The 25,172-nt window shown below is 41.6% G+C and overlaps 4 protein-coding genes across 8 annotated transcripts; 1 reads left to right on the top strand and 3 right to left on the bottom strand.

Annotated features, from left to right (window-relative positions):
• Positions 1-409: 409 nt before the first annotated feature.
• LOC117765687 (galectin-3-binding protein A-like) lies at positions 410-3,812 on the bottom strand. 3 transcript variants are annotated; one of them, XM_034592084.1, is made up of 6 exons: positions 3,722-3,812; positions 2,741-2,847; positions 2,363-2,566; positions 2,083-2,217; positions 1,678-1,969; positions 410-1,587 (listed from the first exon to the last, which is right to left on the bottom strand). In XM_034592084.1, exons 2-6 carry the CDS (start codon positions 2,823-2,825, stop codon positions 588-590), a joined length of 1,716 nt encoding a protein of 571 aa, XP_034447975.1. In that variant the 5' UTR covers positions 2,826-2,847; positions 3,722-3,812; the 3' UTR covers positions 410-587. The 3 variants fall into 3 exon arrangements, with proteins under 3 accessions (XP_034447975.1, XP_034447977.1, XP_034447976.1); XM_034592086.1 differs by having other exon boundaries at positions 2,363-2,563; XM_034592085.1 differs by having other exon boundaries at positions 2,741-2,850; positions 3,722-3,740.
• Positions 3,813-3,982: 170 nt separating this feature from the next.
• On the bottom strand, positions 3,983-11,311 carry cant1a (calcium activated nucleotidase 1a). 3 transcript variants are annotated; one of them, XM_034592089.1, is made up of 4 exons: positions 11,165-11,311; positions 5,636-6,304; positions 5,036-5,239; positions 3,983-4,945 (listed from the first exon to the last, which is right to left on the bottom strand). In XM_034592089.1, the coding sequence occupies exons 2-4, from the start codon at positions 6,279-6,281 to the stop codon at positions 4,575-4,577; spliced, it is 1,221 nt and encodes a 406-aa protein (XP_034447980.1). In that variant the 5' UTR covers positions 6,282-6,304; positions 11,165-11,311; the 3' UTR covers positions 3,983-4,574. The 3 variants fall into 3 exon arrangements, with proteins under 3 accessions (XP_034447980.1, XP_034447979.1, XP_034447981.1); XM_034592088.1 differs by lacking the exon at positions 11,165-11,311 and adding an exon at positions 8,570-8,928; XM_034592090.1 differs by lacking the exon at positions 11,165-11,311 and adding an exon at positions 6,957-7,255.
• Positions 11,312-12,081: 770 nt separating this feature from the next.
• syngr2a (synaptogyrin 2a) lies at positions 12,082-15,712 on the bottom strand. Its single transcript, XM_034592091.1, has 4 exons — positions 15,457-15,712; positions 13,854-14,091; positions 13,589-13,725; positions 12,082-13,448 (listed from the first exon to the last, which is right to left on the bottom strand). The coding sequence occupies exons 1-4, from the start codon at positions 15,553-15,555 to the stop codon at positions 13,251-13,253; spliced, it is 672 nt and encodes a 223-aa protein (XP_034447982.1). The 5' UTR covers positions 15,556-15,712; the 3' UTR covers positions 12,082-13,250.
• An 845-nt stretch (positions 15,713-16,557) lies between these two features.
• Positions 16,558-25,124, top strand: LOC117765694 (transmembrane channel-like protein 6). The gene is made up of 19 exons (XM_034592096.1): positions 16,558-16,961; positions 17,241-17,344; positions 17,621-17,722; positions 17,855-17,987; positions 18,086-18,173; positions 18,258-18,512; positions 18,592-18,791; positions 18,879-19,023; positions 19,470-19,613; positions 20,721-20,872; positions 21,668-21,758; positions 22,382-22,479; positions 22,567-22,662; positions 22,754-22,829; positions 22,911-23,044; positions 23,721-23,897; positions 24,190-24,268; positions 24,523-24,601; positions 24,696-25,124. The coding sequence occupies exons 1-18, from the start codon at positions 16,888-16,890 to the stop codon at positions 24,598-24,600; spliced, it is 2,226 nt and encodes a 741-aa protein (XP_034447987.1). The 5' UTR covers positions 16,558-16,887; the 3' UTR covers position 24,601; positions 24,696-25,124.
• Positions 25,125-25,172: the final 48 nt, after the last annotated feature.

Below are 25,172 nucleotides of genomic sequence, written 5' to 3'. Positions count from 1 at the left end.
AAGTGGTGAATTTAAAAGTATTAATACCTAAGTTGAGTATTGTTACCTATAGTCACGCTAATTAGCAGTATTGTTAGCAGTCTTTCTTCAAAGCTACCTTACTTCAATTAAGCTAATATTAGCAGGACATTTAGGATGACTTATTTAATGGTTAACTTTTTTTTATCTAATGTTTTCAAAATAGGCCTGAGCATATGAACCCTTTGGACAATAAACCTCTGGCTCGCTACAATATATTTCAATGTTAGCTTAGCCCACCTTGAACAGACACGCGCTCAGTGTATGTCCGGTGCACAAAAGCTTAAAATTAGTCTGAGGATTAATTGAACTTGGCCTCACTTGTCATTTTATCCATCTCATCTGGATAAACTGGGTCTTAGATAAGAAAAGTACCAACACAGAGCCGCAAACATTAAATGTATTATTTATTTCAAAATTTCAAAAAAGAAGCAGGTAAGGATATGACTGATGAATTAATACATTTGTAGATTTGTGAAAACACACTCAGATACATGGATAATCTAGTAAGCAGCTGATTGCAATCTGTAGAATAACAACCTGACCAACTGATCAGGTGGGAGAAGTGATCAGGTTACGACATATTCTGGTCTCACTACAAAGAGGTAGGTGAGCTTGTCATCGGGACACGGGTAGGCAAGCGTACTGTTTCCACCGACATAGGCCAGGTTGACCTTGAACTCCTGCACCTGACAGATGTACTTGCCTTCGCACAGCAGCAGCAGCTGGTTACGAAAGAGGATTTTGTTGTGGTCGTAGTTGCTGTGTGGATACAGCCTTGTCATGGGGAGCGACTTGCAGTTGAGCCCTTGGTTTGAACATTCATATTGATGGGTGAAGAGAATTGCCTCCCATCGAATCTTGTTGTCCTTAAAGATCAGGCTGTTGTGCAGAGGTGTGTTCAACCACCGGCTTTTGGATTGACCAGGGGCAGAGTCAAGAGAAATGCTCCATGGCCTGGCTGTGTAGAGCCTAGGCTTGAAGTCATCATCGTCTCCGTTGAACTGTGGGTTGGACAGAAGTTTGCTGAAGAGGAGAATGTTAAACTGAAATGCTTTCAACATGTTATCACGATACAGTCTCTTATGAGTGCCGTAAAGAGAAGAGTTGGACTCAAGCTCATACAGTTTCTCCACAGGGATCATGGGGAAACGAACGCAATTCAAGAGGTCAGCCTGGGTTTCCAAACTGATGGACTTGTTATTCTCTTTGATCCAGCTCTCTACTGTCTGGAGCAGAAAATACTCATCTGGAACCACCAGGTCTGAGCGGGCTAGGATTGATCCAAAGAGCTCCACGGACAGGTCGGCCCAGGCTGGAGATGTCGTCAGGTTTTCATAGTTCCAGGCCAGGTACTGGATGCAGTTATCCTGAAGAACCAGGTCCTCGGTCTCCTGTGCATATTTGTATATGGACACCTGAGTGTGAAACAGAGGGTCCTCTGGAAGGACTTTCGAGAACAGCCGGGCCATGCCCTCCATCAGCTGCTTCACCCCAAATCTAGAGGCCATCCAGTGGAAGCACTGCACAGAGGGCAAGGTCACATCTATCTTGCGGGTGTAAATGTACCTATTGAGAGGAAAAGTATAGAATATTTGTTAGATTTTTGAAGGACTTCTGAATGTTGAAGCAATACAAATCCTCTTAATTTCAGTATACCTAATGAAGGAGGAGAAATAGGGATTGCAAGGTTGGCTGATGTCGACAGTGATGTTAGAAATGTCCTCTGATGCTTTGAAGAGAGGGAATTGCGAGAGGATTATTTTGTGTGCGCTGATTGTTGTTTCCACCGTTTCCAGAGTACCGTCCTCCCGTCTGTTTCCAGTGGGGCTGTTGACCAAGATCAGGAAGTCACTGCCGGTTTTGCTGTCAAATATTTTTCCGAGGTCACCAGACAGATTGAAACTGTGGTCCAGCAAGTGTCTAGAATCACCGGTGGTGGAATCAGTGCCTGGAATCACAAATCATTGGGATGAAGATTTAATTTAAAGATGAGCATGAAGAACTGAGGTCAGACATTATCTATTTTTGCTGAATCAGTGCCGTAGAAGTTTCACTACCTACTTTCTGTTTCACAAATTATTCCAACATCCTCTTTGTGGGTGCAGTCAGTTACTCCCCAGCCTTTGAATCCACAAGTAAACAGATGAGTCTCTGTTCCTTTACAGTTAATATCATCCAGCCAGATGGGTCCAGACGCTGTGCGATGTGAAATTAAAGAGAATCCATTTGTTACTCGTTATGTCAACAAACAGCACATACAGAGGGCCTCAAATCACAATTCCTCACTCATAACAATAATTTCACTGCCCTCTGCTGGGGGATAAATGGAAGTAAAGGGCACCTTCTCCGTAGTCTTTGCCGATGACAACAGACTTTGCCCCGGAGAAGTGGAGCTGACGACACACCACCTGGGCCTCAGCCATGTCCCAGCCGTCGTCACACACTGTTCCCCATTTGCCTTCATGGAAGACCTCTACGCGTCCCTCCGAAACGCTCTGAGAGCCAAACAGTCTCAGGTCACCTTCCTGCTGCTCGGCCATCCTCCCTGTGTGCAAACACAGGTCATATTCACCAAGGCCCCAAGGTCTCAAATGAGCAAGGTCAAAATGTGTAGCTTAATGTGGCCCTTGCAGAATATAATCAGTGTTAGCCTTTTTCCATCATTAATTTACTTGTTAGTTTTTATACAAACGATGATGAAGTGTATGAGGTGACTCACGGAACAGGTTGAAACGGGTCGCACTTCCAGGGACATGAGGAAGTAGCAGAATCCAAAGAGTGCATATGTTTCGAAGCGTCAGCATTTCTACTCACCACTGCAGGACTCTAATAGACGACAAAAAGGACTGCGTGAGAGATGTGCTCTCGTTTCTGTCTTTAACATTCTAAAATTATTATTCTGCTTAATGGTTATGTGGTGCAGGGAGTATATAATTAGTTTTTGGCTTTAAAAGAAGCCACTGTTGCAATCATTAAATTCAATGTCAAATATGGTTGAAAATGGCTATACTTAAGTAAGGCTCTCACAACATCAGATTCCCCTTCACAATTATCATGGCAAATGAATTATGAATATATATATAAAATATAATAGGTTAGACAATTTAGCTATTTGGAGCAGCTTTTTTTTGTTTGTGAGAATGAATGAAGTTTCCTTGGAGTTATCGGTTCCTGGCGGAGTCGTCTGGCTCGGCCATCGACAGCAGGTCCACCTACAGCAGATAGGCTTCAACAGTCTTCATTACCAATTGGACTGCACCACCTCCCTCATAATCACTGGGAGGTACATTGTTTTGTTATTTAGATTTTTGGCTGTTAATCTTTTGACTCTGGTTTTGATATTGATGTTTAATTATTGTTCATTAGTTAATATTAGAGAGCATTTGATCGGCATGTTTTGTGGTTGCTGTAGTTTGTTTAAACGTTAGTATGTCTTAATCTATCCCCCTTTGTGTTTGACTGGCCCGATCAGCCACTATATATATTTCCCTTTTGTCTCAGTTGAGGTCAGTTTGTATAACAAATTAAAATTACATAAGTTAATGATAATGCTACACATCAAATTCAATTATTTATCTGATATCATAATAAGTGCATTATTAACATACAGATATTTTTTTATGTCACGGTTGTCGTTATTGTGACACCCTGGAATGATGCTTAGAAGAAAACCCCTGGGATATTAAGGAAGCCACATTACCTTCTTCTTCTTCTCTGTTCTCCTCAGCTGTCTTGTTTAAAGTGTGTGGTACAAGCATCACCTCTTTATGTCCTTCTAAAAACAAGGGGGGTTAGAGCTTCACTTCTCCAATTCTGCTGCTTTCCCTAAGTTTCGTTCCCCCCCCCAAAAAAAACAGGGTGTTGCAAAACAGTTTTTTGTCCAAACAAAACCGAACACTGGTCTTTGTTTAACCAGCCATGTAGCAAAGAGGATCCAAAATATGAATTATATAACAAGAACTCAGAAAAGAGGAATCAAGAATTTACTTAGTCAGCACACCCTCCAGACAAAAAACACATTACATACATTGTAATTCTAATTTCCTCAAATCCTTCAAATGATGTAGATTTTTGTTTTTTTACGAAGAATAAAAACAGGCTTTCAGTGATTTCCCCTGACAATATTAATGTTTGGTGTGTACAGAGTGATGCAGTTTGACATGGAGCAAAGGGGGAAACGACCTTTGACCTTTTCAGAGTGTAAAGTATGTGCATAAAAATGTATACCAATCACAGTCTGATAAATCAATCGTTAGTACATTCATTATAAGAAAGGCTACAGTAATGTTGAGGAAGGAGATGATGCACCATGAGAAATGCTGGTATTGTTCGGTCTGACGGACACTTTCTCTGAAGCCACAGCGGGACCACGCTTCACAGTCTCAGCTCGCGTGTTCTCCTCCTCGCACTGAAGAGGATCCTCTAAGGGTCTGACTTGTGTCTTTTGCAAACTTAATGAGTAAGCAGCGAGTGCATTAACTTCAACAGTGACTGGCTTGTAAACAAAATAGAACTACAGTGCAATGGCCTCAAGACCGAGTCTCCGAGTTCCTTTATATGAACTCCAAGCCTTCATACTTCACGTCACCAATCTTGGTTTCAGGTAAAAGGATGCGTCCGTCAAGCGTGAAGGCCATGATGTACGTGGCCACCTTTCCAGCGTCCTCCTCCGACTTGAGCGCCAGAATGATCTTGTCGTCTGTGTTGGGGACGAACTTGAAGGAGGAGAAACCGTGAGTGGGGTTGAGAGGACCCACCCGAGCCACCACGATGTCTTTGAAATCTGGCGAGCAGCTGAGGGCAAGGTTCGTGGCGCGACGCTCGTCTGCCGTCTCTTCGTAGCGGTCCATGCTGGCGCGGCGGGGGAGGAAAAACCAGCGCTGAAGGGTGTCGCTCCACGACGCTGACTCGTGGATGAGATAGCCTGCAGAGATTGAGAGGGATGCAGTGAAGGGTAAAGCATAGAAAAGAGAAATGGAAGCAAATGTACGTAAGACCAGATTTACATCCTCACCTGGAGGCTCTATCCCTGCAGCGGACTTCAGAGATTTGTACCTGGGGACCCAGTTCTGGTGTTGCACGTCCCCTCTGAAGCCAACTACTTTTACCCATTCTGGGTTGTTGTTGACGAACTCGCCCTCAGTGGTGGTCCACTCCTTCCCCAGACCACCGACGTACAGGTGCTCGTCTTTCACTGCCAGCCACTCAGCTTTGAACCCTATCAGGAGAAAGTAACAGCACCGATATACTCATGTAAAAATACTGTTATTATGCACCAGTTATGTGAAACAAGCTCCCAGAGAACGTCAGGCGACAGTGGTACAACTCTCAGTTCTTTTAAATCAATGCTGACGACATCCTGTTCTCCATTACACTGTACTATTACTATTATATTTTTAATGCCAAACATTTTTATTTAATTCTAAAAGCTTTTTTTCTATTGTGTTATGTGGCTTTTAAAATTTGTCACAATGAATTTTATATGTTTGATGTGGAGCACTTCCATCTGAAAGGGAAACCTCTCATACAACTCATCGACATCTGAAACATGTCATGAATCTCTAACCTGACACTTTAGTTAAGTAAGAAGTCACTGGTTAGCCTACATGCTGACCTTTGGCAACGCTGCCATCGCCGTCAGGTAAGATGACCCAGGGCACAGCTTTGTCGCCATCGATGTGGTAGACCACGCCCGTTCTGTCATCGACGCTGTACAGCTTCCCGTTGAACACCACCAGCTCAGACAGCTCCATACCCCTGCCTTTCTCTGACAAATGGCTTTCCAGCACCACCATGTCCGCGTCCCAATCAATCGCCACCTTGTTGCCACTATCGGACACCAGCAGGTACCCCCGCCGCAAGTAGCTGAACCACGTCAGCTTCTTGTCACTACGGGAGTTTGTGTCCAGGTCAGCGATGACCCCAATGCGGTAGCGGGTGCCCTGCGGCGTGCTCTCAGGCAGACTGAGAGGGTAGGTGTCATTATAATGGCCATCGGACTGCCAGTTGTCACCGTGCGTGGCTCTCCAGCTGTACGACTTGTAGTGGCGGGAGCGAAAGCCTGAGCTCAAGTTCATGAAGAGCAGCAGGAGTAACGAGAGGGCGAAAGCCACGGCCACGATGGGCTTCCACTTGAGGCGGAAACGAGGGTCAGTGGTGTTGGCCATAGAAGTCAGAACGGGGAGGCCTCCTACGGAGATTCGCAAGGAGTTCATAGGCTCATTCTGCTCCAGTCGAGTGTAGCCTGGGGGAGCAGACATGGAAGACAGAGGCCTGGAATGACCTAAAGAAAAGAAGAGAAAGAGAGATGAGTCATATCCACTTGCAGATCACTAAAGAGAGGAGGAGCTACGGCCTTATCTGTGGTGTTCACTCATTCAAAGTTTGACTAAAGCTTCTTTCAGACATGCACTGAACTGGAGTCAGTTGCTTGGGGCATTCTCTGGAGATCTCTGGAAATCTCCAGAGACTGTCCAAGTGAGGAATATGTCTGGAAAATTCACCATGAGCGAGAGGATGAGTCAATGACGTTTCTAACAGGTGAAAGAAGCACAACAAAATGATGATTCAAACTTCTCCAGATAAAAAGGAGGAGCAGAACACGTAAGAGATGCCAAAGAAAATTATGGATACAATGTTTCACTTCTAAAAGCAAGAAAGTATTATGTCTTCTTTTTAAAGTTACAGTCTCTTTTTATATCAGGAATAATCAACAGTAAATTGAGCTGAAGGCTGACGAGCTATTTCACTTGGCAGGAAATAGCTGTTCCACCTGCTTTTACCTTGTGAGTGAAGCTCGACAGAAGGGCTTGGTCTGAATATTTCTTAATTCTGCTGCTCAACATGAGAACTGAGGAAAAACAGTCTTTGAAAAATAAGCTGCCTTTAAACCACAAAATCTGTCACATTTAGATAATAAACCCAATCTTACTCACGTACTCTCCATCCGTGTTCACCTGAAATGAAGTCTGTTCTCCTGACAGCAGGCAGATCACTCCTTTACAGCTGTATTCTATGTCACTAAATAGTTCCTGGTAGGCTCTCACACAAGTGAGTGTATGCAAGGTTAAATATTATGTGGAGAAGAAAGAAGTGGCCCGGTGTCAGGTTGGGTGAATATCATGTGGCCTCTGGAGAGGCTTGTCAACGTGGAGGATGGGAGGAGCAAGCTCAACAATGGATGGTGAACAGGTGGAGCAGGATATACATGGTGATATAAATACAGATGGCTGATGTGGCCCTAGCTACTGTCACAAATCAAAAAGCTGAATTTGCGATCAAACAAAAATGTTGATATTCAGCTCATGATTAAAGTCCTAAATTAAAAGGTTCAGTGTTGAAGATTTAGGTGAAAGGGATCTTTTGGCGGAAATTGAAGATATAATAATCCTAGGGATGTTTTCACTAGTGTGTTTCATCTAAATTGTACAAATTGTTTTTCTCTATTGTGTTGTTAAAGACTGAATCTTTGAGTTCGGCCTGTGGTTATATTTTGTTGATGGTTTAATCTGTTTAAAATAATAAACATTAGTTAGTTGGAAGAACCTTTTGGGGGCTGACGCTGATATTAAGGAGTAAAAAAATTCTGATACCAACACATACAAATTTGCAGTGATTCCTACCATGTCATTATCAAACCCTTATGACAAAGAAATATAATTGAGGCTTGATATTTTACAGTTTTAACATAAACTTTATTACAAGTAACCATGAATAACTGTCACTGTCTGTGAAAAGCTTGTATCAGCCGATAAATCAATCAGGCTCGGGTCGTAGCCTTATCTAATACAGAACTTTATACCCTGAGCTTAAATGATTAGTTAATAGCAGAAGAAGTTTCTAGCTTTATAAAAGGTACACATTACATTTCCTACTTTTCTGTATCTTATATGACAGAAAGTGAACTATTTTATACATCTTAATATCGGAGGATGTTTTCATTTATATTTTCAATGGGGTCTAATGTCTAATGTTAAACAGATCAAATGATTAATGGAAAATAATTAAAAGAATAATCAATAAGGAAAATAATCAACAATCATGATTTTACATAGCTGAAGAAAATGATGTTCAGAAGTAGATTCTTCATTCTAGTACATAAGAGGTGGAGAGGAGGAATATTTATTTATTTATTTATATGATGTTTCTACATAAAGTTAAAATAAAAACTAATGAGACATTTAAGTTAAATCGTCACTGTGCTGCGGGTCACAGTCAGGCTCTGTGGTCTTTAACTCTGTGTCATTCGCTTGCAGCTAAATTCCTCTAAACGTGGCCTCGGGAGCGTCACACACACTGTGGCCTGAACACGGCTGCGTTTCTCTATAAGCAGGGCAGCGAGTGAAAGAGTCTTTCATGAGCGAGGGCCCCGAGCCAAACAAAACAGCCCATTATGACAACATCAGGGCCCACACACTCTTGGCAAGAAAACCATCCTTCTCTGAAATGCACCACCAAGTTGCTTTTTAGTTATTTAGCTAAAAACACTTCTTAGAGTCCCACAGCAACAGAATCCGATTTGAAACTTTCATTTACTAAACCGGCTTACCTCTTCCTCTCCTCCGACCAGAACGCTGAGCCGGCATCATCAGATCTACCTCCACGACCAACTTGAGCTCTAATGTCTCGTCCTGCTCATTGTTTGTGGTGCAACCATGACAAGGGCTTGTACTAGAGCTAGTGAACTTTAACTAGACTTGGAGGATTACGATTCAGTCCAAAGGGGCAAATCTTGCAGGAGGCCAACCCGGTTCACCAGGTTGTCATTCGTCTTAGCGACTTCTCGGAGTGGCCGGGCACCAGAGGTCAGGAAAACATTTGCACAATAACTCCACCTGCTTTAAAGGTGAAAAGCCTCAAATGCTGCAGGGTGAATAGTTGAGAGGAAAACCTGTGGCCGCTACAACGACTCGACCACTGCATAACAGGGGTGTTCCTGTGATGCAATGAGCCTCAGAGTGCTCTGACTGGACCAAGGCCAGAGATCGGCCTGATAACGGCGGCAGAGCATTGAACGCTGGGGCCACAGAAACCCACACTTACTCTGACTCTTAGTAGCATTAACTGCAGAAATCATCCAACAAGACACTTGAGACATTCTCAGTAGAGCCCAACCGCCTTATTGGTTGGCCGATAAAAATCAATATGAGACGTATTTGTGTTTATGTTTGCTGAATGAGCAATTCAGAAAAAAACTTACATTCATTATTTTCTTTATTCAAGTTCTGTTTGGTTTGATTTATAGTTATTTATTATAAAGTTTCTGGTTAAATTGTTCAAAAAATGTTTTTGTAAAAAAACCTCTCAATTTCCCAAAATATCAAGCCTACATTTGATATACGGGTTTGATAACATTTTAGGAATCATAACCAAATATATATATACAATATATTGTTAACACTAATATTCAGTACCCTAATATTGCTATCAGCATTAATCCCCAAAAATGTATTGTTTCATATGCATCTATTAGAATGTAATGTGTCCACTTGTTACTCTCTGTACCACTGGGACACTTCATTTCGTTTCACAGTGCAATGACAACAAAGGCTTTGATTTGAATATCGGTCGGGCAAACTCTCTGAGTCAAATCGTTTGATTTCAATGTACTTCAGGTCGCTCTGTGAAAACCTACTTCAGTCTTACATGCTGCATTTACAAAGTTCACATTGACACTTAGGTATTAATTTAGCCATTAACCCACTGGTTTCATGCTGAGGCTGTAGTTTGCATTACACTGGGAGGTGTTTCTAATGTTGTGCCCAACCCATTGACAAACATGAAGGCAGAAGAAGATAAGGAGCAGCTCTCTGTGGAGTCTGGTGAAACAGCTTCTACTACAACCTCATAAATAATCCTGTATAGGAATTAATATCAATAAGTCCTGTTTCATTAGATCATTAAGGCCAGAGCAGTCAGTTATTAAATCACTAGATATTTATAACAGTATTGTAATCTTAAACGATATACTCTGATCCTATACTAATCAATAACTCTAATGAAAACTGAATTGTAGTAACGAGTCATTCTTAACAGGGAGAATTTACAGGGGTGAAAATGTCGAGTGTTTCTGCTTTGAGGTCCCTGAAGGAGGACATCTGGGTGGTGGGCCCCAAGGGAAGAAGATCAAAGAGACACGAGAGAGAGTGTGTGTGTGTGTGTGTGTCCTGTGTACTTGTTTTTATTGCCTATTTAGGACTTTCTCCAGCATAAACACTGACCTTGTTCAGACCAGTAGACCTCATGGGGACCAAAGCCCGGTCTTTATGAGGCCAAACTTAACTTCTGAAATCCTGGTTAAGTTTAGGGATAAAGTGTGAATTGGTCATGGTTAATTTTAAGGATAAGATTTTAGGTTAGGCTGTCCACAATGAATGGAAGTCAATTCAAAGACCTAAAAAGAAAAGCCTGTGCCACACCTGTGTGTGTGTGTGTGTGTGTGTGTGTGAGGCCCATAAATAGTTCACATTTAGCTGTAAGGCAACATTTGCACATCAAGGACCCCAAACAGATGTGTGTTACACTGAGAACCTGATTGTTCATGTGTTTTTGTCCAGAGATATTTAAGTATCTGTCATTTAGCTGCAGACCCTCAGAGGCCCCAGAAGGGCCCCTGGGACTCTAGTACTACTGCTCTACTCTTCTATCTCTCCTCTACAGCCACACACATACATGCAAGTGGTACGTGTGTGTTTGACTGATAGCTGATGTCCCAGGATCACAGAGGTTAACACCCACACACACACACACAAGTGGGATGTTTGTGTATGCGTTGAATGTGTGTGTTAGCTGATGTCCCTGCCCTGCAAGCATCATAGAGGTTCACGCACGCGCGCGCACACACACACACACACACACACACACACACACACACACACACACACACACACACGGGATGTTTGTGTATGTGTTTAATGTGTGTTTTAGCTGATGTCCCTGCCCTGCCAGCAGCACAGAGGTTAACACACACACACACGCGCGCGCGTGCACACACAAAAGTGGGACGTTCGTGTAGGTGTGTGTGTTGAGTGTGTGTGTTAGCTGGTGTCCCTGCCCTGCCAGCAGCACAGAGGTTAACACACACACACACGCACACACACACGCATGCCATCACAGATCTCAGGGAGCAGAATCACTCACTCACCGCAGATGTTCGATGTTGCTCCTCGGCTCACATGTCAGTATTCCTCCGCCTCGGCTCCTTATTCCTCCGCTGAGTCGTTCAGCAGAAACGCGATCATTACTTCCTGTATACCGATGACGACGGCATCGTGCACTGCCTGCGCGCGCCCTGGATACTAGAGGCTCTGTGGAACGCTGCCTTCGCGTGCACTCGGGAATATGACGACTGCAAACCGTAGACTTTAGATAGAGGTGTAGAACATGGCAGCTCCCTAGAAGTGTAGCCCAAAGTGTCTCGGGCTACTTGAAATAAATAGATTAACTTTGAATTATTTCCCGCATAAGATAATAAGCATACAAGTGTGGAATAGTGCACAGACCAGGGACCTAAAGGGTGAGAGGACCCCGGGTCTTATATCTGCAGAAAAAGACCTAAAACGGTCGTAAAACAAAGAGACGCAAAGTGGCCACACAGAAACTACTTCAAATGTAATATTGAAATGTTGCACAGCTTTGTTCCTTTTCTGCTAAACTGCACTTGTCAGTGGGGAAATTGTGTCTTCAGGCTTTGATGACTTTAATATTATACCTTTGATCGAAATGAAAATAAATGTCATTCTTATTGTGAATGTTATTCCTATTCTATTCGTTTATTAAGTCGTGTTTAGCTGCACTCTCAAGCTGGATAGTTGGCTATTTCAATGAGTTTGTGTTGGTTAGTGTAGATATGTGAGAATATATGAATCATACATCTTTCTTTTGTTACACCTCTGTATAAGATCCATACAATACACTTGCTTTGTTCCTTTGCACCATAAAGGGGCCGTCTCAACTCTCCACAAGGTCCTCTACACTCAGTGACACAATCACAACTCAAATATTTACCAAAGGAGACCACAGTCCGGCTCCTTCTCTACAGGATATAAATCACCAGAGCTTCAAAACCAGATCAGTTTTTATTTGACACACCTTGTGTTATACAGAACACTGTATAAGGCACTTCAATGGGGAAATATTGCAAAGCCTTTGAACCTGACAGTAAAACTGCAGCATGTGTAAAAAGGTATGATTACAAACAAGGAAAAGCAAGAGGGAAAAAGAAACGTTGAAAACAATGGTTTGATTGTCATGCACCTGGACTGAAAGGATTAGGTTGGATAATAAATATATCAATTTCCCCAACATTAAAGAATTCCTGAAATCAAACAATGTGAATTAGAAAGAATAAAAAGTGAAAAGGAACTAAATAAGGCACACAGACTTCTACAGAGGTAGCTGACAATTGGTTTGGCTACCTCAAAAATAAAAAATAAACTTAAATAATAAACTAAAATGTTGGATTTAAACCATCGCAACTAATATTAAATCAGATATGGGAAATGAACTGCTCCCAGCCTCAGTGCATAAAAGCCATTTTTTCAGTGGTTGGTGATTTAAAAAAAGAAACAAAAACATGGCGTTACAGTAGTTACAGAGGGAACATTTCCAATGCATCCATAGATTAAATAACATGGGTTTGTTTTATGAGCAAAAAAGACACCTGGATCATTTTAAAGGGACTGATTTCCTGTTTTTAACTGCTGTAAATGAATTTGACATTCAAGAAAAATGTGTACTAAACAGTAACATATTCATAAAAAAATTGTTATGCATCTGAACAATGCAAAGCAGATTTCCAGACAACAAAAAAACCCTAACCTGTTTGTTGATTTGTGCTTTGACATTAGCAGCTCTCAAATTGCACAAAATAAAAGGAGCATAGGAAGAACTACTAATGTTTTGGTACAAAGAAACAATGGCACAGTCATCTTCACTCTTAACAAGACAATCTCCTTCTAAAAAAATTTGAGATCTTTAGAGTTCACTTGCTGTGTGTGTGTGTGTGTGAACACCTGGGAACCCAACAACCAAAATTGACCAAAACTTACAACATCGGAACGAACTAAAAAACGCATCAGTGCACCCAAAAACATGCAAACACTTTTGCAGGAAGAACATTGGAGTGCAGAGAACCATCCAGGTTGTAAATGAAAACATTGGCACACGTCTTTAATTGAAAAAAAGAAGAAAACTCCCCTGTTGGTTTCATGCGTTTGAATCTCAGTTCTTCAGTAGGCTGGAGGTTGGTAGTCCCCTGGCTGCTCCTGATTTTGGGAGAAAGGTGACTGCTGGTAGCCTGTGGGACCACTGGGGTACGGGGCGGGTGGGTATGGAGTAGTTTGGTCGCTAGCTGGGTCTCTGTAGTCCTGGTCAAAGTCATTCACGCCCTGACTATACCGTGCATATGCAAAGTAGGACGAGAGAGCCTGTTGAGAGACGTGTGAAACAGTGAGTGAAGTGTTTTGCCAGCCCTGAGCTTTAAACCGGCTCAGCTGTGTGTTATCAAATTAAAAACCGTTGTTAGTCAAATGACGACCACACAAGGAGGAGAGGATGAGAGGCTTACCCAGGTGATGGTTGAGAAGAAGGAGAAGGCCACAACAGCCCGCGCGGCATCACCAGGGAGAGCAGTCTGATCAAGAGTGTGGGACCACTGGCTGGCCAGGACACAGAAGCAGATGAACCACAGCAATGTCCAAGCAGCTATAAAAAAAAAACAATACAGCTCAGACATGACATAAGGTGACAACATTTACCTCGACTGCTGCACTTCCTGTTTTTTTATACATTTCCTTTATTTTAGTAGAACTCCAGTGAAACCAGACTCTCACCTGAGAAGACTAAATCTCCTATGACAATGTATTTTCTCTCCTTGGCGTTGCTGATCTGTGGGAAGTAGGCGTCCAGTACGAGGAAGACCACACAAGCCAGGAAGGCTAGGACTCCGATTCCCACCCCGTAGCTGCAGGCACTGTCGTTGTTGTTGAACATGCATCGGGCTTCTTGCTTTTCAGCTTCGTTAACGTAGCCCTCTGCTGTGATAGTCGCGAATACGACAATGGAAAACAACTGCAGAGAAGGGACAAACAGGGTTAATGCCAGGAGAGGGAGGGAAGTAAAAGCAGCCGCAGGGCTGCCTGCTTCCTTTCCTGTCATATGATTCACATCACATGAAGCTTTCACCATAAAAAATATATTGAAACCTCTCTTGAGCCACTTCACACAGTGGAGCTGAGCAGATGACACTGGCGAATTTTAAAACCTGAACTATTCCAACACTGAATCTTCAGGGATTCCTGTTCCTCATCCACTTTTCACACAAGAGCGGAGATTAATCCATCAGTCAATTAAATGACTGAAGATAAATTAATCAGCAACAATTCTGGCGATAACCTACATGTTATGGTTTATCCAATTTGCTGCTTCTCTGTGTTTTTAATTTCATATTGAAGATCATTTGGTTAAGAATTGTTAGTTGATCAAAATAAAGATATTTGAAGATATCAACATGGACTCAGAACTTAGATTGACTCTGAATGATTGTACTTGTGAAATGTTAGTGCCCTTAGATCCTCAGTAGTTTTATTTTTCTGGATTCAAGAAATAAGGTGACACTGCTTTTTAATAAAAGAAAAAAAACAGCTTTTAAGTGTAAATCGTTTTTTTACAGTTAATTTGAGCAGTGATACTGTAAAGATAATTATAATTCAAGGATCTTTACTGTCATTATACTATATATTGGAGGCTTCACTCTCCCAATACATATACATATATATATATATATTTATAAAGATGGTTTTGTTATAGCAGCAGCAAATAACTATAATCAAGTGATAGAATAAGCGTATGTACAGATACACCCTGTGTAAAAGTGTTTGAATGAGGCCACGTAAAGAAAAGTGACTGTTACTAAAGTGAATCATCCATCTTGGTGAAATGATGCGTTTGAAGACAACTGTGCAGCGCAACAGGTGACGCTGCAGTACGAGTGCAATTCCCTGATCGTGTCAGACGCTGAAAACACCAGAGAAGAATGAGTCATGTCTTTCTGGACTTGAAAACATCACTGGTCTCACTTTTAAACCAGAACTACTCACAGAAAAAACTATTTAAAAGCAAAACTCATCCCTCATCTGGCGGCGGTTCGTGCGGTGACACAGCACCAGGACGTGCTAGCTAACTTGAGCTAGCGTCCAACTATTGCGACAGCAACAGAAACAAACTTATTGGCACTTTATTTAATGTGTATTTGAGGTTTTAAGCTTCACGCCGGTTCGTGCTCGGTGTTAGCGGCTCATTACACCGGGCAGCCGCGTCACGGACCGGTCCGTGTCGAGCCGGGCAGCGCACATCTGTTCACACGGGGTCGGTGAGGTGACAGCTGGCTAACCCTGGTGCTACCTGTGATGCTAGCGCCGTGGCGGTCTCACTCACCCAGCTCAGGCAGCGCAGGATGGTCTGAGGCTGTCTGACAAAGTTCACTACATCGAAAGCACCGCCGGCCAAAGAGGCCCCGTAAGCGCTGCCCTGCATGTCTAGTGATTATTGATTATCAGCGATCGAGGTTCGAGCTGCTGGACGAGCGGAAAACTTCCTGTCAAACTTTGGACAGTTTCGGTTTTAAGAAAGTCAGGCTTCCTGAAAACTTCACTGAGCCCGCCCCCTGCCGCGGTGCGTTCAGGAGCTCCCCGTCAACTGCGGAAAGCTGAGAGTAACACTTTCACCTTCACTACCCCACAAACCCGAGAAATCAAACAATTCCCGTCCCTCCTCACTTTATATACAGTGGTGAATCCTTCTTTTAATATTCATCTGTATTTCCCCCCTCTAAATTATTTTAACTTTGGCAGTTCCTCACCGTGACCACCATCATGATCATCATAAAACCCGATTAATCATGATTCTGAACAAACTTTGTTCAACTGACTGCGTTTCAGGAGCTCCTCGTAAACTGCAAACTGCTAAAAGTAAACGAATTTGACCGAGTAAAAACTCACTTCACTTTTATTCCTATGTAAAAACTTGAAAATTTAAATCATTCCTCTATCTGTAAATCTAAAAATAAAACATCTAATCGTAAACTGACCCCCCTGTGTATATACAAGTAACACTTTTGACTGAGTGAAAATCAACTTCACTTTTATTTCTACAAAAATAGGCAGAACTACAACCACCACGTCTAAACATCCCTTAATCCTTTGTCATTCTGATTCTAATTTGCACTTGATTCTGTCTTTTTTTTCTTTTTCTCCACATTCTTGTAACTTCTGTGTCTGCATGGATGGACACCGATTTGAATAACTAAATTTAGCACAACAGTTTCTCTCTGTGGCCACTAGGAGGCAGTAAACAATCATGCTTCTGAATGCACTCAGTTCAAGAGACTGCAGCTCAAAGCAGCTTCAGATTGATAAAACATCTATGAAACTAGACTGATGCTTCCACGTGAACCTTTTAGAAATAACACTATACACTACAAATGTTAATGTAGCCATTGTTTACAGATACGCAGGCAGGTAATGCTTGGCACCAATTGCAAATAAGTCACACTTGTGTTGAGAGAGATGGGGAAGAGGAAGTAACATGTCTTTTGATATTAGTCAAGGTTAGACTGCTGCTGCCCTCCTCTTTGTCTTTCATCTGCATCCTCTCTACATTTGTGACATTTGGTGAGGAGGGGGTCGATGTGCCAGCAGCTCGGTGATAAGGGTCAGACGGAGGATGTGTGAGGATTTCAACAAAGAACAGTGAACAGTGCTTGACTTTACATAGTGGCAGGATAAACAGAGGAGCCTATTGTCCTGTATTGTATGCAATGCCAGGTGAGGAAGAGTGATTCCCTGGGAGCTGTGCGTTTGCAGTAAAATGAGTTCATCACGGAGCAGGGCACGCAGCGTGAGGTTCGATGTCAACATTTGTTCAATAGATTCTGACTATGAGTAAGTTCACTTTCTGTCTCTCTGGTCTGTTACTTCTTGTACTTATGTTTTCTAGATACACTAAATGTAAGTACATTCTTTGTCAGGACACAACAATGCTAGGCCAGTATGCATATTTCAAGCCTCTGAGTGACTGTATAAAACCTGGAGCCACTCTGTACCTGCAGCTTCAGCCGTTGACAACTAAAAACGGTTAAGCTTCAGTTTGAAACTGTACATGCTCCTGTACTGAGGGTTTCTCAGTGTTCAGAATTTCCTCCTTTTGTTGCTTTCCTGCAGGAATCTGAGTGAAGGTCAACCAGGTCAGGGCTCCTTCGGTGAACCGGCAGATGGCCCCCAGAGGTGCCCTGAGACCCTGCAGTTGGATATGTTTGAAAGCACAGGTACAAATACAGATTGTTTGCAGTTTAATGCAACGTAAATCTTTTAAACTTTAAAGTCGACCCTGCAACATTTATAGTCAAAATAAATGTTTCACTTACACTTTAGTTCCACTGGTCAGTGTTCAAATAAACTCTCTCAAAGGACTCAGGACATAATGACAAAGCATTCTGTTAATATGCCTGAATAAAAATAATGACTACAGGAAATGTCTTGTACTGAAGAGAATATCAAAATATTGCTGCTCTGAAAATGTTTCAAGCTCACATGTCTTTCAGAGAGCTGGTCGTCCACAAGTGACCACATCACACCTCTGCGGAGGAACCACTGTTCAGCTGCCACCCAGAAGGTCCTCTCTCACATGCCGAGCTGCACCGCTGGTGAGCTGAAATGTGCTTTTTACTGTTGAAGTTGTCGACAGGCCTGAAAACATTTCTGTGGCAATTGGTGGGATGAGATGAAATTTTCCTTTTGAAAAGGTCAAATCAAAATATTCTCCGTTGTCCACACAGGGAAATATAATTCTGCAGTAATCTCCAACAAGAAGGACCAGCTGGTGACCGACCTCCGAGGCCTCTCTGTGAGAGAGGGCAAGCGGAAGCTGCGGGCCATGCCACTCAGCCTGGGCAGTAAAATGGAGCTCAGGTACGTGTGACCCTGGAAACACGAGATTACCAGTAAAGTAGAACACCTACAACTGCGATAACAAGTTTTAAATAACTCCCTCGCCTGTCATTTCCTAGGCGACTTGCTTTTAGGGACGTAGCTAAAGGTTCAACTACCAGCAGAGTTATTCCATGCTGCAGTGATCACAGTGGGCACATTTCAAAGGTGAGTACAAATGTTGTGCTTATACGTGATGAGGTATAAATGATTGTATGCATCAGTCACACGCTCGTGTTTTTCTCCCCTCAGACTTGTCGTCAATGCCTGTTCGGCTGCCTCAACGTCCTCGGCTCCCTCCAGCTGTGGCATTCAGCCATGAAGAAGGTGAGCGGACGTTTCGGAACCGGAGTGCTCTCCTATTTCCTCTTCCTCCGAACCCTCCTGGGCTTGAACCTCCTGCTCTTCATCATCAACGGCCTGTTCGTGGTCATCCCTCAAGCCATCCACCCTCCTCATGGTTATAACTCTTACACTTTCACTGGTCTTGAGCTTTTAACAGGCAAGGTGAGGTAGCGTTAGGTCAGAGCAGTATATACATGTTTATTCCTTTCTCTTGAACTGGATCTCTTGTTATCTGTGGCAGGGCTACTTCTCTCATAGTTTGATGTTTTATGGCTACTACACCAACACCAACCTCACAACTTGTCATGCTGCTCATTGGACCCCTGGTTCCACTGGTGAATCCCTTAACCCGTGCGACACGGTGCCATACAACATGCCTGCAGCCTACCTCCTCACCCTCGCCTCGTCCTTCTTCATTATCTGCATGATCCTGGTGTACAGGTTAGACAACGGGTTAATTATTCATGCATTTATTTCATTTCAGTCCACGTGTGCTGTGAGTTTTATGGCTATATTGTTCTCCTGCAGCATTTCCAAGTCCTTCGGGAGAAGTTTTCACGTCCTGAAGTCGAATGGGAATCTGGCAGTAAACGTTTTCTGCGCCTGGGACTTTAAACTAAGCAAGAAGACGTCTGTCAGATTTCAGTCTGAGAAAATCAGCAATCAGCTCAAAGTATGCGCCCATTTAAATATTCCTTCAGACTGTCTTTAGTGTGAATAAGGACAGATGTCAAAAAACCTGACGTTGACATTTCCTTTTCGAAACCAAAGCGTAAATGTGAGGTTGTAAACCATAAAAAAAAAAAAGAACATATCATCATTTTTAAAATCCTCTGTAAAACTGAGAACAATCATTTTGACTGAGCTCAGTGTCACATGCTTAGTCACGATCACGCTCTGTTAGTTTCTGTTCAGCAGGTTCACACAGGGGAAGTTTGAAAGATGCATTTCACAACCTGGCTCCTCAGCCTGCACACAAACAAACTTAAGATGGCCATTTTCGCACAAGGGAAAGCTTTTTAAATATCTAAATATAATCATCAATCGCAGCAGTCACGTTTAATAGAGCTGAGACACAAGTGCTGGTTGAATATCATTAACGCTGCTTTTTCCCAACAGGAGCTTCTGTCTGAGATGATCACAGGAGACGGTGAAAAGAGCTGCACCCAGCGACTCTGCCGCCTCATCGTGCACTTGCTGGCGTGGACTTTGTGTCTGGCCAGCATCTGCCTGGGCGCCATGGGGGTCTACTACCTGTCAGAGGTTTGAGAAAACTTGTGCAGAAAATGAAGTGCAACCACACACAAAAGATTTCATGTACATCTGCAAAACGATGTGTGTAGTTTCACAACACTATACCACAAAAATAACCCTGATCATTTCCTTCCTGTGCAGTTTGTATACTTCCCTTTTTTTTGTCCTGTCAGATGTTTTAGATTGTATTTTTGAAAAAGTATATGTGAAATGCGTGTTTCTGTTGTACAAAATGAAAATGGAAGTTGAACTGTCGAAGATTTTAAACCCAAATGACACAGTGACACTTACAGGCTTGTTCCTATTATAGATTTGTCTCATGTTTACTTCATATGAGCATCATCTGTTTTTTCTCTTTACCTTCAAAAAACGCGCGCTTCCCATTCTTAATAATAATAAACTTCATTCTTACAGAACTTTTTCAAAACACGTTACGCTATGATTATTATGTGCAGAGAGCTTTGACAGCCCTCAGTGCAAATGAAGGCTCTGTGGTGGAAGGATCCTGGTTTCTGTAACAGTGAGAACATCTCTGCCGGAGGATCTCAAGATATGCAAATGTTCTCGTGGTATTAAAAAGATCTCAAATACAACCAGGAGCCTTAAATTTGATCAACACAATCTTATAATCAATCATAAAACAAACGGGAGCCAGTAAAACGAGGCTAAAAGGGGTGTATGTGATTACTGAAGCAGAGCAGCTGAGTTCTGAACAGTCTGTACTCGTTCCAAGGTTTTATCGTTTAAGACGCAACATTCATCAAGAAGTGAGGAGATAAAAGCAGTGATGACTGTGTTGCCATCTCTAGGATTTCAAATAGTTTTAAATATAGCTCTGAGGTAGAGATTTCCTTGCAACAGGCTTAACATGATGTGACAGGTAAACAGGTAAAGCTTGCTAACACCATTCTGAGCATTCATCGCTCATTGCCTATGTGAAGCAGATTCAAATACTTTTTCCACAATAGCCATTTTGACTCCTCTTAGCAGGAAAAGCAAAGTTGGAACCAATCAATGAATCAATCAATTCAAATCCTGGCAAAAAGGTTGATTCAACTTTTCCCTCACAAGGGGTTGGTCTGCAGCCGTCACTGTGATTTCTCTGTTTCTTCACAGGCCACCATTGAAACCGACGGAGACACTGAGGTGCTGCTCTTGCCTGCAGTGGTGTCGGGCATCAACCTGCTCCTCCCGGCCCTCTTCAACCTGTGTGCGTGGGTCGAGAAACACGACTCACCCAGTGTCTGTGTCCATGTTTCCATCTTTAGGTGAGAAAGAACCATGGGTTAAAAAACTACAAATAACTCACAATCAGTCATAACGCACTAGACGTTCATCTTTTAACAGAAACAAGTACTTTCAAATGTTCTTTATTATTCTCATTATTTTATTTACAGAGACAGTTTTCTCTTTTCACAGGTTTTGAATAAAGATAAACCAAACGATGGCAACAAGCTATTTACTTGGTATTTTCATTTGGAGCTTTTAGTGGATAAATATAATTCTGGAAGATTTAACTCCAAGCCCTATAATTACTTATGAAGTCCATTTGATATCTTTGGTAATTGGGATCTGTCTCCTAATACAAATTGGGAGTCAAAGGAACTGCTGAAGTATTCTCGTAATATATTTTAATGATATAGCAAGTGGATACAAATTTTTTTAATCATGAAACCCATAAAACCCTCCTAGGAGGACAAACACATTTTGGAACATGACAGCATATACACCCCACACCACTGAGCCCATATATTGATATTGGATTTACAAATGTAATATTGTTATAGATAAAATAAAAGAAAGTGTGGCTACACTGAAAATGTGCTCCAGTCAGGTAAATAAAGGTACAATGCCATTATGAAAGATAATCTCAAATAACGTGAATATATACTGCATTTAATTAAATTCTATAAAAGTTCATATAAATACAGAAATGATAAGAAAACAAGTACTATTTAGATTTATAAAATTACATAAAATGATCACATCTTGTATGTGTTTAGTGAAACCTTAAGCTGCTTTTGTCAAATGGAAACTACGTTGTTTCAACATATTTTTCTCAGGAACCTGTTGTTGAAGATCACTATTGTTGGAATGCTGTGTTACCACTGGCTGGGGAGAATTTCTGTGGAACCAGGAAGGCAGAATTCCCAGGTTAAAAGAGTCTCTTGTTAAAAACTGTCATAATTATAGTTTGGAGTGGTGGAAAGAATGTTGTTAAGACACAATGGAGGTCAATCCTTACATGTGGCTCTCTGTGGTTTTTATGTTTGTTTGTTTGTTTTTCTGGTAAAATGGGGTGGTTTTGGTAGTTTTTCCTTACTTTTAACTGAGGGTTAAGGGCACAGGATGTCGCCCCTAGTTAAGCACTATGAGATAAATTGTGATTGTTAATATGGGCAAAAAAATTTAAATTTGATTGATTGATATATATTTTTTTTTATTGGGAAAGATTTCATTATCAAATTACAACAAAGAAATATTGTTGAGTCTTGACATGTTGCAGTTCAACCATAAACTTTTTTTTTATAAATAACAATAAATAAAAAGAAAACACAAATACAAACAAATATATAGGTCTTGATTCCAGACTATAAACAATTTTAACGTAAATTGTTAACATAAATTCATCATTTCTGCATTGTTTATTCTGTAAAATAAAAATATTCATATCTACAAAGATAAACGCAGATATCGCTCTACTTACAATTTGGTGAAACGAACTTGAATCCACTTTTTGTTGTTTTTTCACATTTATGTGTGTCTGCTGTCCACAGTGCTGGGAGGACATTGTGGGTCAGGAAGTGTACCGCTTGCTCCTGATGGACTTTATCTTCACGTTGCTTTACACCTTTCTGGGAGAGTTCCTGTGGAGGCAAGTTGGTGCTTTACCCGCAAGTCATGTACCATATTTTTCTGAAAGCACTGGTCTCAGTCGAGCTAACCGCTATATTCTCTCCAGGCTCTTTTCCAAGCAAGTGCGGGGAAGGGACAGAAAGCCAGAGTTTGACATTGCTCGTAATGTGATGGAGCTCATTTATGGACAAACTCTTACTTGGTGAATACACAGCATTTCACCACATTTTGGAAAGCATTTCAATTCATAGGAAAGGTGAGTTAAACATTAACTGGTCTTCTGTTCTTCCCAGGATCGGGGTGCTGTTTGCTCCACTTCTACCCGCAGTGCAAATTATAAAACTGCTTGTGCTGTTTTACATCAAGAAGGTCAGTTGAACAAGTTTGACTCACAGTTGCACGCTGTGTCTGATGTAACAAACAATGTTCTTTGTCTGCTTTCTTCGACAGAGCAGTCTGATGGTAAACTGTCAGGCCCCCAGAAAGCCCTGGAGGGCCAGTCAGATGACAACACTGTTCATTACCATGTTGTGTTTCCCGTCATTTGTCAGCGCTGCCGTGTCTGTCTCTTATACGATTTGGAAGTGAGTGAAATTTGCATCTGCTCGCAAAGTTTCAACACAAAACACACAATTTCCACGGAATTCCACGTCTTCAGCAGCACATACTTCCCTAAATACACGCTGACGGTAAAACGTTTAATACACAACACTACCATTGACACAGGCTGAGGATTCTCTGCTTTTCTTGCTGGTAAAAGATGAAAAGACAGAAAAAAAGAAAGATGTTTAACACTGACAGGTATTGTCTTGACCAACTTGCACGCACTCATAATTATCAGTCCCCTTAACAAGCCTGTTTAGTTTTTTTATATCATGGTCCATGAACTATCTTCTGAGGTATCAGTGAAAATGTCCAAAAAATGCCCTGTCTCTCAATGTTTAACAAAGTGTAAAGAAAATGTCTGCTTATATCTACAGCACCAAGCTGTTTAAAGTAATTATTTTTTAAATGAAAATGTTGCAATGTATTCCTTAAAGGAATAGTTTTACCAAAATGTCAGACTATAGTCTTTTTAAAAATGTATGTACCTACAGTAGAAATAAATGGGCATGAGGCTGCGCACCATAACAAATGCACTGCTCTTTTTAGATTTGTTGACACCATGAAGAGTGGAATAACCATTGCCAACCATGTTTTTTTATGTCAGTGTGTTGCTGCCCAAGACTGCAGTGTATATTCTCTTGTTTAAATCTACAGGATTAAACCCTCATCCGGGTGCGGACCTTTCAGGAATCTCGACACAATGTTTCAGTCGGGGAGCCAGTGGGGCCAGGGGCTGAAGAACGCCCACCCAGTCTTGTCAGGGCTCAGCTGGGTCTATAACTCTCTGGTGGAGAACCCAGTTTTCTTATTCCTCGCCAGTGGAGTCTTCTTGTGAGTGGTGACACCGTCCAGTTTCCCCAATCACTTCTTTCGCCATATCATAGTTTGATATGTAGGTTTTGCTTATTTAATGCTGCTAGCAGAGCCTAAGATTCTCCTTGCATAGAAGTTGAGATTAAAATGTAGCATCAGGCGACTGTATCTAGAATTTTGAATGCATTGTGATGGTTATATTGAGAATCTGCAACCTTGAAACATTTAACACTTGTGACAGAGTGTAAAAAGTATCTATAATTATGCTCTTTGAGTCTAAATGGATCCCTTGTGCTTGCTGTTGTTTCAGATTGGTGATATACTTTCACGCCCAAGTTGTTGATGGCCAAAAGAAAATCATCAGTCGGTTAGAAAATCAAATAGAAAACGTAGGCATGATCATTTTCTTTAAACAATGCTATGAGTCGAGAGCCGTGCTAGCACTATGTGAGGCTGTAGCAATAATGCTAACATGCTCACAGTGACAATGCCAACATGTTTAATGTTTAAAATCCCCACCAACGTCAACATAATCTTGACAAATCACTCCTCTGTGCTAGCATTGCTAAAAATGCATGACAGCTGCATGGCACATTGATATTGATTACAGTGTATATTGTGTGTGTTTTGCTCTTATATACAGGAGGGTAAGGACAAAAAGTTCCTTATCACCAGACTGCAAGCGACTTGTGAACAGAATAGTCTGGTTTCTCATAGATAAGGTGGGTGGTGTCATTGCTGTTTATTTTATTGTGGTTGCAATGTATCGTTTCACTGTTTTAAGGACCTCACATATACGTTTTTCTTATTTTTCAGGTTGTGGCTGAACATCAGTGACAGCTCTGATCCCATCTCTGCCAAGATGGTTGTTGTTTTATATATACTGTTTGTATACTGTATATGCAGAATTATGATATTAAATGTGTTGTGTACAAAGACAAAATAAATTTACTGTTATTTGAGTGACCATCTTGAAGTGCTTTTGGGAAATTAGAAACATTGTTTCTTTTATCCGACTGACCAAAATACTACAAGTGTTCTGGATAATTTATCTGATGTAATAATAACCACTCTTAATAATAACTACTCTTGAAACGTTTTTGGTGGAGTTGATTCAGATTTGTTTGTGTGTGATTTCCAAATGTGTCTGCCACATTACACTATGTGGTTACACTAACCCATCGGAAGGGGAAATAATATGGATTCACATACCTGTGTATTTGTCAACTGTTGAAAATTGACCTGCCTCCTACAGCTGTTTCCCAAAAACACAGGTTCAAATTACTTCAACAG

The sequence above is a fragment of the Hippoglossus hippoglossus genome, chromosome 8 (assembly GCF_009819705.1).
Source record: "Hippoglossus hippoglossus isolate fHipHip1 chromosome 8, fHipHip1.pri, whole genome shotgun sequence".
In the NCBI taxonomy this organism is placed as follows: Eukaryota; Metazoa; Chordata; class Actinopteri; order Pleuronectiformes; family Pleuronectidae; genus Hippoglossus; species Hippoglossus hippoglossus.
This window is presented reverse-complemented; position numbering and strand designations above follow the sequence as displayed.